This window comes from Macrotis lagotis, chromosome 2, assembly GCF_037893015.1.
Source record: "Macrotis lagotis isolate mMagLag1 chromosome 2, bilby.v1.9.chrom.fasta, whole genome shotgun sequence".
NCBI classification, from domain to species: domain Eukaryota; kingdom Metazoa; phylum Chordata; class Mammalia; order Peramelemorphia; family Peramelidae; genus Macrotis; species Macrotis lagotis.
In genome coordinates this window covers 74,225,333-74,244,853 of record NC_133659.1, presented here as the reverse complement: position 1 = coordinate 74,244,853, position 19,521 = coordinate 74,225,333, and the positions used below count along the sequence as shown (strand labels likewise).

General features: G+C 41.9%; 1 protein-coding gene across 1 annotated transcript in view; it reads right to left on the bottom strand.

Annotated features, from left to right (window-relative positions):
• The window catches only part of TOR1AIP1 (torsin 1A interacting protein 1), a 42,170-nt gene extending 24,046 nt beyond the window's left edge, over positions 1–18,124 (bottom strand). Inside the window, exons 1-4 of the mRNA XM_074220884.1 lie at positions 17,608–18,124; positions 14,238–14,315; positions 4,572–4,637; positions 4,027–4,074 (exon numbers count right to left, since the gene is read on the bottom strand). Coding sequence (XP_074076985.1) covers positions 4,027–4,074; positions 4,572–4,637; positions 14,238–14,315; positions 17,608–18,124 — 709 coding nt within the window. The remainder of the gene's footprint in view (positions 1–4,026; positions 4,075–4,571; positions 4,638–14,237; positions 14,316–17,607) is intronic.
• Positions 18,125–19,521: the final 1,397 nt, after the last annotated feature.

The following is a 19,521-nucleotide window of genomic DNA, read 5'->3' as shown; positions in this document are numbered from 1 at the left end:
CACCTACATCCCCCCTTTGCTTCCTCCCCCTTTCTCCCATCCCCTTTCTCTACTTTCTCACCTTTATTTCTATGCTCTATTAAGTATGTATGTTGTTTCCTCTCTGATCCATTTCCTCATTTTTTATAAAGATTTTATTTATTTTGAGTTTTACAATTTTTCCCCTAAACTTACTCCCCCCCCCCACAGAAGGCAATTTGCCAGTCTTTACATTGTTTCCATGGTATACATTGATACAAATTGAATGCGATTAGAAATCATATCCTTAAGGAAGAAACATAAAGTCTAAGAGATAGCAATATCTGATCCATTTCCAATGAGAATGAAGACTCCCCTCATTGCCCTCACCTTCCCCTCTTCCATACCATTCAAAAGGTATTTCTCAATTTTTTTACGTGAAATATCTTAGTCTATTCTACCTCTCCTTTCTCTTTCTCCCAGTGCATTTCCTTTTTACCCACTGACTCCATTTTAAAAATATACCTTCAAATTCAGCTCTCTTCTGTGCCTCGTCTATAAAAGCCCCTTCTAACTGCTCTAATAAATGAGAAGGTTCATATGAGTATTATCAGTATCACCTTCCCATGCAGGAATACATGCAGTTCATCATCATTAAATCCCTCATAATTTACCCTTCTCGTCCACCCTCTCTATGCTTCACCTGACTCCTGTGTTTGAAGATCAAATTTTCTGTTCAGCTCTAGCTGTTTCAACAGTTTGAAATTCCTGTTTCATTGAAAGTCCATCTTTTCAGGGGCAGCTAGGTGGCGCAGTGCATAGAGCACCTGTCCTGGAGTCAGGAGTACCTGAGTTTAAATCCAGCCTCAGACACCTAGCTGTGTGGCAATCCCATTGCCTTGCAAAAAAAAAAAAAAGAATAAGAAAGTCCATCTTTTCCCCTGGAAGAGGACAGTCAGTTTTGCTGAGTAGTTGATTCTTGGTTGCATTCCAAGCTCTTTTGCCTTCCAAAATATCATATTACAAGTCCTATGAGCCCTTAATGTGGGTGCTGCTAAATCCTGTGTAATCCTGACTGCAGCAAAATGATATCTGAATTGTTTCCTTCTGGCTACTTGTAATATTTTCTCTTTGACTTGGGAGTTCTGGAACTTGGCTATAATATTCCTGGGGATTTTTTTTTTGATCTCTTTCAGGAGATTGGTAAATTCTCTCAATTTCTATTTTACTCTCTGCTTCTAGGATATCAGGGCTATTTTCCTGTGGAAATTCTTTAAAAATAAAGTCAAGGCTCTTTTCCTGATCATGTTTGTTCAATGAGATATTTCACATTTTCTTCTAGGTTTTTCATTCTTTTGGTGTTGTATTATTGTCTATTGAGTTCTCACAAAGTCATCGGCTTCCTTTAGCTCCATTCTACATTTGAAGAAGTTGTTTTCTTCAGAAAGATTTCTTATCTCCTTTTCTGCTGGCCAATTCTGGCCAGATTCTGCTTTTTTAAGGTATTATTCTCCTCAGTAACTTTTTGGACTGCTTTTTCCATTTGACCTAAACTAGTTTTTAACATGTTATTTTCTTCAGCATTTTTTTGGATCTCCATGACTAAACTGCTGACTTGGTCTTCATGTTTTTCCTGAACCTCTCTCATTTCTCTTCCCAATTTTTCCTCTACCTTCCTCACTTGATTTTCAAAATCTTTTTTAATCTCTGTCATAGCATGAGCCCAACTTCTACATTTCTTGGGCTTTAGATGCAGAAGCTTGGACTTTCTCATCTTCAGGGTGTGTTAGTTTTAGTCCTCCATGAGACCAAATAAATGTCTATAGTCAGGTTCCTTTTTTTCTGTTTACTCATTTCCTCAGCCTGTACCCTGATTTGGGGTGCTTTCTGAACTTTTGAATATTACTGGGACACCCCCACAAGGACCTCAGTTCCTTCAAGGTCTTATATGAGGCTCTGACTGCTCTCCAGGGCTGTGCTTTGGTTTGTGGATGACCACAAAGCATACCCCTCTGCCCTGGAGCCGTGAGGAAGGTCCCTGCTCTGCTATGGCAGTGTGGGGCCCCAGACTGTGACCAGGGTCTGGATATGGACAAAGCACAAGAGTACTGTTCTCAGGGACAGAGGAGAGACCTCGACAGTCTCCCTCCACCCCCTTACCTTCCGTGGGCTGAGTGCTCTGGGGAGCAGCTTCCAGCAGCTCCCTGCAGACCTGCTTCCATTTCCTGGGATCTGGGCTGCACTGAGGGCGACAGCTTCATTGAAGACCACGGCTGTGGTGAGGGCCATGTTGGCTCCCACTCACTCTGAGAGAGGTTTCCCCACTGATGTTCCAAGTTGTTCTTGGTATACCCTGAGTTGGCAGGTCAGGAAACAGCTTCTACTGCCAGGAGCCAGTGCTCCCAGGGACCCAGGTGCCCCAGAAGATGTTCCTGGAGGGCTGGAACTCCTTCGCTCACGTGCAGTGATCCTGGCTGCGCTGCTGCCCTCCCAACCCATGGAACAGAGCCTTCCCACAGTCTTCCAGGTTATTTTGGGCTGGAGAATTTCCTCACTGGATCTTTCCGTGGGTTCTGTCTCTTGAAAATTTAGTTAAGAGTCATAATTTTAAGGTTTTGGAATATTTTGGAAAAAGCTCTGAGGAAAAGCTGCTCTCCTGCTGCCATCTTGGCTCCGCCTCTGAAAGGGCCACTTTCAATGCTCAGTAGTCAATTCTGGATGTGGGCAATTTAGGAAGAAACAGACGCTGTTGTTCAACTCTGAGCTGGTCTTCATACCAAAGAACAACTTCTTAGAAAAACCCCAGCAAAAACCCAACCCTTTCCTTTTGTGACTCATTGCGAAATTAAGCTGTTCCATTGTAAGAATTGAAACTAATGTGCCTAGCAACTTCACCTCAATGCAAGTTAGCCTGGCACGATACAAAGAACCACACTTTAAACTAGAAAGGATCAAAACAGTCCAAAACTCCATTCGAATCATGAATCTTGTCTTTAAAAATCACAAACAAGTAATTATGCAACCTTTTTTTGAACCTAAGAGGGAATTCAATTATTTTCTGAGATAATACTATTAAAAAGTCAAATTAGACTAAATTCTGGTAAATTTTTATGTGGAAGAAATTGTAACTTCCCCCCTTTAGCTCAAGATTTTTTCTTCAGGCCCCTAAGCAGACAAAGCCTGGCCCTTCCACTAAAAGTCAAACCTTCAAATATAGTAGAATTATCGCGTGGAGCACTGTGATCCTTTGTGGTGTCATTGGACCTGAGTGTCATCTGAGCTGTTAGATATCACCTAAGTGACCTCAAACAGGTGTCTTCCTCTCTTCATCTATAAAGCCAGAAGGCTGGACTACATTTTCCTGTCTTTGTCTCCTACTCTCAGGTCTTCTCTTCTTCAAATTAAACAGAATCCCAGTTCTGTAAACTAATCCAAATGGCAGTTCCTAGTTCTTTTATTATCCTGCTTGTTCTCTCTTCTCTGGATGTCCTCAGTTGGTCAAAAGTCCTGCTGAGGCGTGTCCCAGATGACACCCTCCCTCACTCACTCTCAGCAGGCTTTTTTGTTGGATGGAGCTAGAGATTCAAGAATTTCTAGGTGTTTTTCATATTAACTTTTCTAGTCATGTAATTTACCACCTTCTCCTCAATACTGTGAATTTGAAAGACTAAAATGAATGAAAATTTTTTGTATGAACTCATGAGTTGAAACAATATTTTAATAAATTCACTATTTGTATTTTGTAAAACTGAAACCAATTTTTTTTTTAGGTTTTTACAAGGCAAATGGGGTTAAGTGGCTTGCTCAAGGCCACACAGCTAAGTAATTATTAAGTGTCTGAGACCAGATTTGAACCCAGGTACTCCTGACTCCAGGGCCGGTACTTTATCAACTGCACCACCTAGCCACCCCTGAAACCAATACTTTCAAGTCAACTTTTAAGTCAGGACATTGTTGTAATAGACAATATATTATTCATAGCATAATAAGCCCTCAAACCTTGTTTATATTTATAAAGCCACAAATCAGAACTTCCATAAAGAGCAAATTTAAGGAACAGTCACCAACCTATCTCCTTCATTTTAGTATTTTCATTTGTTCCAAATGAGGAATAATCTAAAACAAAGAGTAAAAAATGATTATAGTCCAGAAGAAAACAACATACTGCCACAAATAAGGAAGCAAGAAGCAGTGTACTACTAAAAATCAAAACAAAAATACACAATTTAAAAAGAAAAAAAAGGAGGCAGGATGCATAGAGGCAGAAATCCCCTGGGAAAGAAAAGGTGCCTTTTCAATTCAATTAATATAATTACAGTCACAGCATAACCTAAGTTGAGATTTGTGCTTATAAGGACTGTTTGGACCCCCCCCGCCCCCACTGCCATGGAAAAGCAACTCAAAAGCCAATACAATTATTTAAAAAAGTTTAGTGTAGCAAAGGCTCATATAATGATTAATCTGCATAAGACAATTTTATAGTCCTAAGATAAAACTTAATCTTTTATTATCAAGATACTAGTAGAGCCAGTAAGAAAAAAATTAGTTCTTAGTCTTAAAATTATCATGCTAATAAATGAAACTATAGAAACACATAGAAAATAAGCACTTACCAGATGCTGAGTTTTTTATAGGAGGTCTACGAAGGTCAGATAGAATTGCAGAATCCTCATTAGATACTAATATAGGAAGAAAATACAGTAAGTGATTAGAAATAGTAAACATACTACACATACACTGAACTTCTCTCCTTCTAACCAATTCTAAATTTCCTACATTTCAGAATAATTTAACAAGAAAAGATCTGTGATAATCTATTGTCTTTAACTCCACCCCATCCCCTAACTCTCAATCAATCTGCAGACCTCCCCTTCTGGAGAAAAGTTGCCCTGTCCTTTGCTGGGCTGGTCCTTAAGACATTGGGCAAAGTCTTTGTTATCCTGAGTTCAATGCCTTTCCTTGCCAATATTTTCCTTTTGACATCTCTACACCATGATGATAAATCAAAGTCAGACAACAGTGAAGGAGCAATATTATACTGATAAAGGGGAACATTAAATACAAGTCCTTTATTTTCCTCAATTCAAATTTTTAAAACCATAAAATATACAATTCAATACAAAATTTATCCCATGTTTGTCAATATCTATGACTTATCTATTGAAATTTTAAATTCAAGTTTGGTCTCCAAACTTCCCAGCGCATTTTTTCCACTTGATTAGCTTGAATGCATTTAGGAAATGTAAATTAATTTTAAGTGTTAAAATTCTAATAGTAAGTTAGGGAAAAGAGCATTATAAAGGTAATTTGCTTAAAACAAAACAAAACCAAAAACAGCCCTCCCCCCAATTTAATGTATTCTCAAACCCAATATAACATATCTTGTAGTTTAACTAATGCTTCACATTAATCATTAGCATTTAAGAAACTATCAAGCACCATTTTCTGTATGAATTTTTACCAAATACTATCCTTGAAATTAATTTCCAGTATGTCACTGAGTCCTGGAGGTGGTATGATGGTAGTTAGATCCCTGAGCTGGAGTCAGGAAGACCACGGTTCAAATCCAGGTTCAGACACTCACTAGCTATGTGATTCTGAACAAGTCACTGTCCACTTTGGTTTCTTCAAACTGTTAAATGGGCTTAAGTGTAGATTTGTAAAGAGCTTAGGCTCAGGGCATGGCCCACAGTGGGCTTGCTTCTATCTTGCATTATGGCCCAGAAGTGACTGACTTTGGGTTCCTGGGGTCATACTTAAAGGAAGATGGTAGAGGAAAGGCAGGGACTTGCCCAAGCTTTCCCTCAAGCCACTCCAAACACCTTTAAATAACAACTCTAAATATTTTCTAGAGTGGCAAAACCCACAAAAAGACTGAGTGAAACAATTTTCCAGTCTAAGACAACTTGGAAGATGAGCAGAAAGGGTCTGTTGCATTGGGTTAGAAAGGAACAGTAGCGCAGCCTGGCCCCATTCATTCCAGAACAGACCACAGGACCACTGGGTCAGGGGCAGTAATGGTGGTTTCCAGACTTCTCAGTCCAGGGATTGCCAAGGACAACTTGGAAGGTCAGCAGGAAACCTCTGCCACACTGGGGTGAGATTGGAGCACAGTGTGGTACAGGCCTCAGCAGTGTATCCTGGAGCCCAGCTATGCAGCCCAGACCCCAGTGGAGCAGTATGGACCCCAGCAGACCAGGAGCAGGAAGTCACTGAATCATCATCATCATCAAGTGTTTCTGGAGTTCTCAACCCTCAGATGGTGGGGGGGGGGGGGGGGGGGGGGAGATAAGGAAATTACAGAGGTCTCTGCTATCATGGAGGCAGGACTGTAGCTTTGCCCATACTCAGATTTGGGTTGCAATCTGGGATCCCAGTCCCAGAAAGAGAAGCAGAAGCACAAAAGAGCTTGCTGCCTCAGTGGAGTAGGGACCCTCCTCACAGCTCCAGGTCAGAGGGTGCTTGTGATTACTCAAAGACCAGAGCCCAGGCCAGGAAAGTAGTTATAACCCCTCATAAAACCTTGGGAAAATTGAGATTAAATTTAACAGATGGTCTGAAAATCAGGGTAGATCAGTTTGTCTTAGAGCTCCTAAGAATCAGCTCTATATTGATTGAATAATTTCCCTGTCTGTCCTAGGTACTGGGAATACAAAGGAGAGAACTAGCATCAATCCTGAAACAGGGGATCAGATACATCCATTAAGTAAATAAAAGGTAGAATAGGATAGGAAGAAAGAAGTGCTAGGAAAACTTAATTCCAGATAAAATGCTTTCACATCCATAGAAGCATGAGTCCAACCTCCCTTTGCTAGGCTTATTTCATGTTAACTCCTTTCTCTGAATGCATTCTACATGTCTACTAGTTGGAACACGACACTGCATCACTGTGGCCATGCATTCATACCATTCGTGGCCAGAAGAAAATTCTACCTCTCCAATGCCTCACAAAGTCCTTGGGTTTCCTTCAGGACCTCTTTGTGTGTGTGTGTGTGTGTGTGTGTGTGTTTTTTTAAGGTTTTTGCAAGGCAATGGAGTTAAGTGACTTACCCAAGGTCACACAGCTAGGTAATTAGTAAGTGTCTTGAGGCTGGATTTGAACTCAGGTACTCCTGACTCCAGGGCCAGTGCCTAGCTGCCCTCTAAATTTTATTTATTTAAGGCAATGGGGTTAAGTGACTTGCCCAAGGTCACCCAGCTAAGGTAATTAGTAAGTGTTTGAGGTCGGATTTCAACTCAGGTCCTCCTGACTCCTGAGCCAGTGCTCTATCCACTATGCCACCTCACTGCCCCCAGAACCACTTTCTAATGAAGTCTTTCCTATTTTCATCAGCTCAAATTATCTTATATTTTCCTTTCTTTGGATAACAAGACCAGATACCTCAAATTGGAAGAGATTCTGGAGACCAATATCCCTGTTGTTATGAAAAAAAATGCTAACTCCTTAATATCAGGGTTTTATGACTTATCTTTATAACACTAGTACCTACTGCAGTGTCTCACATTAAGTCCAGTCAGGATTTAATAAACTTCTGTTGAACAGAATTGGAGAAAGTAACACCTCAGTCAAACATTTTAAGTAGACAAAAGATAGGAAAGGAGTGAAGTTCAGGTATAAGGGGATGAGAGGCAGCGGAGAGTACAGGACAAGCTGAAGGAAAAACTAGTAACATCCTAAGAGTTTATGTAAGAGAGTCATATAAAATAATATTAGGAAGTTAAGTTGGATTCACATTGTAGAATACCCATGGACTCAATTCTTGCTTCCGCTAATGATTTTCCAATCTATTTATTCAACTCTAACCTCTCTGCTAATCGAAGTCTTGTATCTCCAACTGCCTATTGAGCATCTCTAACTGGATGTCCTGAAGACATTTTAAATTCAATATGTCCAAAACTGAACTATCTTTCTTTCCAACCTCTCCCCTTCCCAAACTCCCCTATTACAGTCAAAGGTACCACCATTCTTCCCAATCCCCTAGGTTCAAAATCTTTGACTCATTCTCTCACCAGCCTTCCCCAACCCTTTTCAAATCTGTTGTCAAGTCCTACTATGTGGACCTTTGTACTATCTCTAATATCTATCCCCTTCTCTCTCTCCCAATATTGCAACCATCCTGGTGTAGGCTCTTATTATCTCACGTCAAATCTACTGAAATATCCTACTGGTTGGTCTTCCCTGCTATGAGCCTCTCTCCAATTCAGTTCAATCTCCACTTCATTATCAAATCCATCTCCCTAAAAAGTAGAATTGAAAACCATAGCATCCCTGTGCTCAAAAAACTTCCAGCACCTCCCTATCACCTTCAGCATCAATTTTAATATCCTCCATTTGGCTTACAAAGCCCTACATCACCTAGACTTTTGTGTGCCCTTCTAAGTTCTCTTTACATACGTTATACTTCCCACATATACTTTTTGATCCAAAAAGACTGGTGTCCTGGCACAGGATACTACATTCCCCAACTGCAGGCATATTCTGTGGTGGTCCCCATACCTGGAATGCTCTCCCTCCTCAACCTCCTAGTTTCCCTGACTCCCCTTCAAGTGCTAGCTAAAATCCAGTCTTCTGCATGAAGCCTTTCCTGATCCCTCTTAATCTTAAAAGTGCCTGCTTTCTGCTAATTATTTCCAATAGGTACCATGCATAGTTTGTGCACAGTTGTTTCCATGTTTTCTCCCCATTTGATTTGATTTCCTTGAGAACAAGGACTTATTTTTTTGGTCTTTCTTTCACCCCCAGTGTCTGGCACAGGTTAGAGGTTTAATAGTTTGTTCTCCAATGGCACTGGGTCATCGAAGTCAGGACTGTGAGGAGGTCAGATTTGGATATTAGAAAGATTTTGGCAGCTCTGCTAGGGATGGATGGCCAGGGAGACTATTTCTGAGGTCTTAGAAGGCCCAGGGAAGAGGTGATGAAGGTTGGAGTGGACTGAGCTACGGCCATGGGAAGAGGAAAGCACAAAGCAGCAATATGAGATACTGCAGAAGTCAACAATATGCTCTAATTCCCACTCTTTCAACCCTCCACATTTTTATGGCTGAGCAGTTCTAGAAGCAATTCTGAAAGGAAGTCAGAACTTGTCAGGAGGAGTGGAAGCTGATGTAGGCTTCTTCCTATAGTCAGAGACCACTCCCCTGTCTTCCAAGGCACTTTTCCCTATTATTACACTCCCATTTGGGTGGTATTTTAGGTTCTGAGCTCGATTTCAGGCAATCCTGGGGAGGGGAGGGAGGGAGTTTATTATGATGAGTGGTGGAAGAATTAATTTCCACAGTACTGAGATACTCTTGCTTTCTTTCCCTTTGAACCTCTCTACAAAGCTGATTAGAAGAAAAATGAGAACATTTAACATTTCAAGGCCCAGTTTATAGGAGGCAGCAATCTGGAGACAAAGGATAGGGATTCAAATGCTATCTTATTCCCTTTGTGACATCAGGCAATTTACTTAACCTGCCTGGGTCTCAATTTTCTCATCTATAAAATGAAGAGGCTGAACTAAATGATATTGAGGATCCCCTTCAGCTCTACATCTATGTTCCTCTAAGCTGAGACTCCCTGAGAATTTCAGGAAGTAGCTTCAGCCTTTGTCCCCCTATCCACTATAAATATATCTCTTATTTCCAAATCTGATTCCTTATGAGTGTGGTCTTTCCCTATTAAGAGTGACAGCTTCTAAAGAACAGGGACAATATTACTTCTTTGTATTTGTATCCCCAGCACTCAACACAGGGCCTAGATTCTTGTCTGAGGCTGGATTTGAACTCAGGTACTCCTGACTCCAGGGCCAGTGCTTTATCCACTGCACCACCGAGCCGCACCCCCCCCCAATCATACCCACTTTGAATATAAAAAACAGACTTAACAGAAGGCAATATTCACAGAACCCTTGTTGGAAAACTCTCCATGGCATCTACTCCAATTTAACTTGGATGAGAAGTCCCTTAACAGCACTCACAATAAATGGTAATTCCAACTTTGCCTGAAGATTTCCAATTTGATCAGCAAGAGCAGAGGGAGGTGTGAAGCTGAAAGCGAGCCAAATATTGGCAGGACTTGTTCATTTGACTTTAAGGGAACTGTTCCTGTTCATAATGCTCAGTTTGGGTTAATGAATGGCAGAATTCCAAGAACTGGACCCCAACCTTTTGAATTCCTAGTTTATTGTTTTTTTCATAAAGAACCATCCCTTGGTGGAGCTGTGAACTCATCCAACCTTTCTGGAGAGCTATTTGGAACTACGCCCAAAGGGCAACAAAAATGAGCATACCCTTTGACCCAACAATACCACTATTGGGTCTATACCCTGAAGAAATGATGAAAAAGGGTAAAATTGCTTGTGCAAAAATATTTATAGCAGCCCTGTTTGTGAAGGCAAAGAATTGGAAATCAAATAAATGTCCTTCAATTGGGGAATGGCTTAGCAAACTGTGGTATATGTATGTCATGTAACACTATTGTTCTATTAGAAACCAGGAGGGGCGGGATTTCAGGGAAGCCTGGAGGGATTTGCATGAACTGATGCTGAGTGAGATGAGCAGAACCAGAAAAACACTGTACACCCTAACAGCAACATGGGGGTGATGATCAACCTTGATGGACTCGCTCATTCCATCAGTGCAACAATCGGGAACAATTTTGGACTGTCTGCAAAGAGAGTGCCATCTGTATCCAGATAAGGAGCTGTGGAGTTTGAACAAAGTTCAAGGACTATTCCCTTTAATTTAGAAAAAAAAAGTTATCTTATTGTCTGATCTTGTTACCTCTTAGACTTCTCGTCTCTTCTTTAAGGATATGATTTTTCTGTCTCATCACACCCAATTTGGATCAAGGTATAACATGGAAACAAAGTAAAGACTGACAGAGTGCTCTCTGGGGGGGGGGGGGGGGGAAGAAAGACTTGGAGAAAATGTAAAACTCAAATAATATCTTTAATAAAAATAAATTTAAAAAAAAGAACGATCCCTAATAGTCACCTTGTGTATCAATCAATTCTCCTACATTTCTTCTCATAATCTTCTCTTTGACCATAACATGGAACTGATTTTTTCTTATACTTAACTGAATTCTTTTTAATGCCCTTAATTTAAGTAATTTAATTCAATTAATTTAAAAGAAAAAAATAAAATTAAGCTACTTTATGCATGAGGGGATTGAAATGGAGAGCCTTTCTATGATCATGTGATCTTGATGTTTTTTTCCCATTGGTCAGTTTGCTCCAGGTAATAAAGAACACTATGCAGTAGTCTTTTAGGAAGATTAATCTGGTGGCATTTGAGAGACTGTTGCATTAATGTAGACCCCAGGAGATGAAAACTTGAAGGTAGGAAGATGATGAAATGAGAAGAGTGACATGGGACAGATTTCTAAGGACAAATTATAGGATTTTTTGACAATAAAGGTGTATTTGATGGTATATGGAGGGAGAAGAGGAAAGCATTAATCATTAAATTTTTTTTGAGCCTAGGAACCTCAGAGAATAGTGGTAAAACTAAAATAATGGGTTTGGCTTCGAGTGTGTAGAATTTGAATTGTAAAATAACAGTAAAAACATCAAAAATAAGATTTATGTAGTTTTTTTAAAATTTGCAATGAATCATTTGATCTTTACAACAACCCTAGGAGGTAGGTATTATTGCTATTCCCATTTTACAGGTGAGGAACTTGAGCAGATGGAAATTAAGTGACTTGCCCAGAATCACACAGATAATAAGTCTTAGAGGTCACATTTGAACTCATTTCTTCCTGATTCTAAGTCTAGCATTTTGGTTACTGTTCCAAAGTAGGTCTTCTTTGAGAATGAAGGACAAAGGACAACCTCTGTGAGGATCACAAGTTGGGCTACACACAGCAGCTTCTTCCTTCTTTCTCTTTCAGTACTTGTGGAGCTCTGCCCCAAAGACTCCTGATAAGATTCCTTAGGGTTTACAGGTCCCCAATTATCTCTGGCTCTCCTTGACTGGCCACCAATGGGTGTCAGGCTAAGCCTATTTGGCCACAGTTTGGGCCCTGATTAGTTCAGAGTGAATTCAGAAAACAATTATTTATGCTTTGGAAAGAAACCTTGAAGGTCCTTCCCCTCCTGGATTGGATTTTTTTTTTTGGACTAAGCAAAATAGGCTCTTTGCTTCTTTTCTTTCCATTGGCCTTAATAACTGAGATATTCCGAGAATCTTACCGTCCCACCCAGTGACTTTTTTTCCTTCTCTTTTTTGGAAGTGGTCATTCTTGGCCTTTGCTCATGAGCTCTCTCTTATCTAACATTAAACATTGAATGGAAATTGCCTCAGTCAAACTGTAACCTGCAAAAGACCTAGCTTTAAAAAGCCAAGATTGCCTAATTATATCCAGGGCCTTTTCCAGTCATCTTGATTCATATCGGGCCACTGGACCCAGACTTTTTCAGAGGAAAAAGAGAGGTTGATGACTTCACACAGCATGCCCTCCCCCCTCCCCCCCCCACTCAAATCCAATTTACTTTCATGTCATGGTATATCCCTGATGACATGGTCCTCTTCTAGAATGAAGGACAAAAAAACAACAACCAAAAAGAAATGTTTGTATACATTTGAGGATAGGTAGCACAACTTACGGTAGGGCTTTAATATACAAAATTAGCTCACTAAATCACCCAAATTGAAAATCCGGGGGCAACAGAAGACTTAACATTCAAGCTCAGATAACAAATGTTGATTAAAAACATATTACTTAAGTAGAAAGCAACAAAAATGTTTAAATCTCAGCCACCTACTCATATTTTGTCTTAGAATTGACTTTGGGTTTTCATCAAAAGCTACACTAAAGGAGTTCCAAACTTTAGTAGGCTCTACTAATCTAGAAAAGCTTTTAAGTACAAGATGCCAATGAATTATAGCTACTGCTTAGGGATCAGCATAGAGTAGCTTATCCCCAGAAGACTTACAATTAGGTGATGAATATTCTTGATCATAGCAAGTCATAAAAACAGTTTACTAAGGCAGAGAGATTGCAATCTGCCTTGGTGGATGGAGGTCCCACACTGAAAAATAGTTATGAAGTAGGTACATTCATTCTGAAGGAGTCTCCAATGTATTTTGTTACACTGAAATTTTGCTAAATTGATTAAGTGGGTCATAGATGCAAGTAACTCAAAAATCTGGCAACTATATTACAACTGATGGAGCTCAGAACTTGGAGTCAAGAAGACCCTTGGAGAGTTTGACTCTTGGTTGACACTTTTATACTTGTGCGACCCTGAGCAAACCACTTGCCAACTGCCTCAATTTCTTCATATGTAAAATGTTAGCTGCCACCTCCCACTGTTGTTGTGAGGACAGTATAATATATATAAAGCCTTTTGAAAACCTTAAAGCAATATAAAAATGCTAGGTATTATTAGCTGATATGGGAACTGATTTCTAGTGTTATTAATGATACAGCATCTTTCAAAAAGATTAACACAATGTGAATTATGCTCTACTTTTTTCTGTCTGTCACTCAGTCTTCAATTCTTACTGGATATATGATAAAGCAGTAATTATTCTAGTTCTCTTTAAAACTCCTATCAGCTATCATTTATTTATATACTGCTTTAAGATTTGCAAAGTACGATATCAACATATTTGTTCATTCTTGGAAAGATAATTAGTTTTTCTATAACCATTCAGTAAAGTTACCCACTGGTCAAGGATAACCTAGTTTTAAATAATTGGCATTCCCTAAATTGAAGTAGGACTTAAGCTGGCTTCACTACAAGGCTAAACTTTAAATTGCGAAGATTTTTATCAAATGTTATTCTACTAATAATACTAGATGGGGTGGGGGCTCATGGGAATGAAACAGCTGTGATCTGTGAGATGTTTCAACTCAAAGCACAAATTAGCCTTTTTTTTCATCATCTACCCTTTCCCTGTTATCATCTCATTGAATCTATAAACCCTCACCACTGTCAAGTTTATCAATGGTTACATTCTAATAGCTAGGATCTTCTTCAGCATCATCAGGAAATAGGAAAAATATTTTACAGTTGTTTTTTTTTTCCTTTCAAAATACACTTAATAACCAAATAGGAAGATAATTACAGTATTAAAATGTAAGGCAATATTATAAATGCAGTTAGACTTCATCTGAAATACTGAATCCAATTTTCTGGATGACACAGTTCAGTAGGGAGAGCTGGAGAGCATGCCAGGCCAGAAATGGTACATAGTCTGAAAAATCAACTTTAGGCTGACTTGATGTAGTCAGATGGCAAAGAACTGTAAAAAAAGGACAAGGAAAAAAAGCAAATCTTTCTTACCTGGAATCTCTTGTATTCTCCTAAGTGATTTCTTTGAGACTGTCTGGCTTATGATGGTTTCAGGAAATGGTTCATCCTCTAAAGAACAAAACATGTTAAAAGTTAAACTTGTGGGGGGGGGGGGACAGCCCAACTATTCAACTCAGAAGCCAGCTCTTTAATGAAGTCTAATCTTTGGATTGAAAAACACTGCTTTCTCAACACGTTTTTTAAAAAACAAAACTTCAGATAAGATTTGGGTCAATGTATACCATGGAAACAATGTAAAGACTGGCAGATTGCCTTCTGTGGGGAGTGGGGGAAGGGAGTAAGATTAGGGGAAAAATTTTAAAACCCAAAATAAAATCTTTAATTAAAAAAACTTCATCTCTACCTTGCACATTCCATTTTGTTATTATACTTATATGTTACATCTTCCTCTTGAGGGAGAAAAATTGTATAATTTTTCACGTGTCCCTAGTTTTTAAATTTCTTTCAAAGCATAGTTGTTGAATAAATAACTGTTGAATGCAATTATCTTCTTGACTATAAATTTAAAACATTTAAATGTTAATGTTTTAAAGTTACTTCTTTAACTGTCTTCTAAAAGGCTTTATTCATTTACATTCTTTTTTATAAACATTTTATTTATTTTGAATTTTACAATTTCCCCCCTGATCTTACTTCCCTCCCCCCACCCCTGACAGAAGGCAATGTTCCAGTCTTTACATTGTTTCTATGGTATACATTGATCCAAACTGAATGTGATGAGAGAGAAATCATATCCTTAAGGAAGAAACATAAAGTATAAGAGATAACAAGATCAGGCAATAAGACAGCAGTTTTTTTTTCTAAATTAAAGGGGATAGTCCTTGGTCTTTGTTCCAACTCCACAGCTGTTTCTCTGGATACAGATGGTATTCTCCACTGCAGAGAGCCCTAAATTGTCCCTGATTGGTGCAATGATGGAATGAGTGAGTCCATCAAGGTTGATCATTGATTGACCCCATCTTGCTGTTTTGACCCCATCTTGCTGTTAGGGTGTATAGTATTTTGCTGGTTCTGCCCATCTCACTCAGCATCAGTTCAATTCACTTACATTCTTTTTAGCACTTAGCAAATTCTTTTCTTTCTTTTTCATTTTTTGCAGGGCAAATGGGGTTAAGTGGCTTGCCCAAGGCCACACAGCTAGGTCATTATTAAGTGTCTGAGACCGGATTTGAACTCAGGTACTCCTGACTCCAGGGCCAGTACTTCATCCACTGTGCCACCTAGCCGCCCTGCACTTAGCAAATTCTAAGTGCATTAAGGTTAAAAAAAAAATCTTGGAATTTACAAAGTAAGAAATACTAACTACAAATAGTAGTGAAGACATGAAAGTGGCCAGGGAAAGAAAATATTTCAATATATCAGGTTTATTAGCAAAGTATGCAGAAGTAGTATTAAGAAGTGAAACCAGATTTCCCACTGGAGGCTCTATGTGAGCAAGATGAGAAAGGAAGTAAGGAAGGATCTGCTCAATATAATGAGCAGAAAGATCCACTGAAGAGTGGAGAACATTCAGGGACCAGCAAATGAGCACTATTGGGGACAGCAAAAATGACAGGGAATGATGCTGTTGAACACATAAACACACACACACACAAAGCAATTAATATTTTAAAGAAAACATACAAACTTGGGTGAATGTGACACAAACACACGAAAAAATACTTCACAGAAAATGTACAAAATGCCCACTATATACAAACTTGGGTGAATGTGAAATCTCTAAAATCAACAAGATTTCATATGTCATAAAATGCCAATAAAGAATATAGCTCACATTGATAATGAACTTTCCTCACAACCCCCTTTTAACAGCCAATAAGACTAGAGACTGGACCTGGGATATTATCACTTATCTCAGAACTGGAGGGGAGGAGACTACTCCCTCTAGAAATATAGGACAACATTCCACTTTGACAACTTAAAATATTAGAGTTTCCTGGAGTGTGACTAAATGGATAAAAGACTTCCAGGGTCACAAAGTCAGCTTCTGTCAGAGGAAAGACTTAAATCTGGATTTCCTGGCTTCATGATCAACTGAACTGGACAGATAGCCACTCTCTCCCTCCCCCCCTTTACTTTTCATGATGTAGAATAAAGCCTATATTTATTTTCATCTTACTTGTGGTGAATTTGAAATTGAGACCCAGAGATTCCACTAGATTGTGAACTCCAGAGTAGGGATTTTTGGGGGGTATCTTTTTGCTTGATGCATAATAGGTGATCAATAAATTGACTGAGAGCGAGGTTGAATTTGTCAAAATGATCTTCATAAAATATAGGTTACTCTCCTAACTCAGTAAAACATCAATGGCTGCCTAGCACTTTTTCAGGAACAAATATAAAATAGTTTAGGCTTTTAAAGCCCTCAATAACCTGGTCCCTTTTAGCTTTTCAAGTCTTGTTCTTTACTATCACTCACAAGGTCAGGTAACACTACTAGCCTTGCTACTACTATCCCTTGCCCACAATTTCTCCTCTTGGTGCCTTTTTGTAGGCTGTTCCATATTTCTGGAATGTCTTTTCTCCTTTCTGCCTCTTAGGTTCCTTCAAGGCTCCAGGATCCGGGGGCAGCTAGGTAGGGGGGGAGGACCTGAATTCAAATCGGGCCTTAGACAATTAATAATGACCTAGCTGTGTGGCCTTGGGCAAGTCACTTAACCGCGTTGCTTTGCAAAAAATAAAACTAAAAAGACTCCAGGATCCGTGCCATCTTCTGCAAGTTGCCTTTGCCACCCACTCTGAAATGCCGGTGACCTCTGAGATTACCTCCTACGTGTCCTGTGTGTGTGTGTGTGATGATCTCTTTTTTCTCCTGCACGTAGATAGTCGTTTGAATGATGTTTCAGCAAACAAAATACAAACTTGACTGGGCAGGGCTGTTTTTGTGTCCCTAGCCCCTAGGTGAGCTGAATCCAGCACCCTGCCAATTAAACCCCGTGCCCGTCCACCTCACTAGCGACTCGCATCCTCTGCGTGCCATTTGGTCCACGAGTCCCCGCCATCCCCCCGTCACCTCACCTGTCCCTGCCCCCCGTGCCCGGCACACCCAGGCACTTAAGGGCACTTTCCCGACTCGAGCTCCCCCGGCCTCGGGTTTCTTTGTGGCTACCGGAGGGGCGGCAGGGGGCACTGGGAGAGGGAAAGGGCCGCGCCGCCCCGCGCGGCGCCCTCGTCGCCGCTCCTCGTGGGGTCGGGCCGGGGGAGGCCCCCGCGTGGGGCGGCGGGTGACAGCGGGGCGCCCCCGACACGGACCAGCGCGCCCCCCGGGTGCCCAGGCGGGAGCGCCGCCCTCGCGAGACCGGCGACGGGCGGGAAGGCCGCCTCCGGGCCGGGCCGTTACCTGGCGAGGGCTGCGGGTCCCGCAGCGGCCTCCGGGCGGCGGCCGGCGAGCGCGGCGGCGGGGGCTCCTGCGGCTGCCGCCGCGCCGATCTCCTCGTGTTCATGTCGGCAGACGCCGGGCGCCAGGGACGCGCGCGGGCCCGGGGCGGGAGGCGGGGAGGCGCTCTCGCGGGCGCTGCGTCCGGCGGCGGCGGCGGCGGCGGCGGCGGCGGCGCGGGGCGGAACTCGGCGAGCCGGGGCGGCTTTTCCGCGGGGACACTTCCGGCGGCCGCCGGCGGCCCGCGGTCGCCGTACACTCGGGGCGGGAGCTCGGAGAACCTCACTTCCCGTCGGCGGCCGCGCCCCGCCTCGGCGCTTCCGGCCGCGCTTCCGGGCGCGGCTCTGCCGGCGCCATCTTGCGGGCCCGGCGGGCTCCTCCCTCGTCGCAGCGGGGCCCTGGGCGTGACGGCCGCCGCCCAGCCCTCGGGCTCGGGCTCGGGCTCGGGCTCGGGGCCGGCGCGCGGCCCCTCGCGGGCCATGGCGGACCGGGCCGGCGGCCCTCAGCGGGGCGGCGGGGGGCCTCCGGGGCCGCCGCCGCGGCGTCCGGCCTCCTCCGGACCCATGGCCGCTCCCGAGGCTTGTGAGGCGGCGGCGGGCGGGCGGCGCCGGGTCAGCTGCCGCTGGGTGTGTTCGCCTTCCCGCCCTCCTGGCCGCGGGCCCGGCGCCCCGGCCAGTCCGGCGGCCGAGCCCTGCCCGATGTGCCGCCCCCGGAGTCAGGACGGAGCGAAAGCGAAGAAACACACTCTTCTGCCCCATCTCCATCCCTTGGTGAGGGCCGAAGCGCCCGGACGCGGCCGTCACCCCCTGGGCCGCCTCCGCCCGCGGAAGGCCCCGAAGCAGCGAGAAATCCCGAGCCCGAAACCCTCCCCAAGACCCCGAATTGCAGACAGATGATTGCAACTCTTTAAAACGAAAAGATTTGGGGCGGCTCGGAGGCCCGGGGCCGAGCTTAAATCCGACCTCCATGACCCAGCCGTGTGGCCTCGTGGTCTTGCAAAAACAAAAAAAAAAATTCGTCCTAAAGTGATCCGAAAGCCGACCTTTCTCCACTGTGCCATTAAGGAGTACTTGGGGAATTCAGCCGTACTCTCTTTTTTTAACTGCAATAGGAGCTTCCTGCATAAGTTTATTCTAGATTTCATCCAACAATTCTCAAGTTTAGTTTACTATCCAACATGTATTACATACGCAATATCTATGCCACAGAGTGGAATACAAAATATTAAAAAAAAACAGGTAGAACCAACATAGTACACAATAAATAATACACTTAACACTGGAATGGGCTTGTCATAATCTGAAAAACCTGATGTCTAAAAAATCTTTACAAAGGACATAGTAACTATCATCAGTCTATGACTTTGAGGTCAAGGAAGATCATTTAGTGAATAATAAATGGTTTACATTTAGGTTTTTGTGTAAAGTGAAAAAAGTGTGCTTGAAATTTTAGAAATTTAAATATTGTTTAAACTACTCTTGGAAAATGTAAACTAATAGCTCAACTTTTCTTCAAAGGATCACAGATTCAGAATTTGTAGGTAGAACTTTGCTGTTCTCTGGATTTTATCCTAAATATAGACGCTAGTTACCACATTGTGTTAGGTAACATGATAGTGTCTATAAATAATGCCTTTAAAAAGCAGCTCACTTTTTGGCATGTTAAGAACACTGGTCTTCAGTAAAATAAACACTAAAGATAAAGGAAACTTCAGTATGAAATAGCACTGTTACATTTTGTTTTTTATTGCCTAAAGTGAAGGGAAAATGAAAGTGGTCTATTTTAGCCTAAGGGATAGATACAAGAGACCACAAATATTTTGCTGCTTTTAAAATTGCTTAAGTAGTTAACTAGCAGGTGGTGTTTTAACAATCTCTT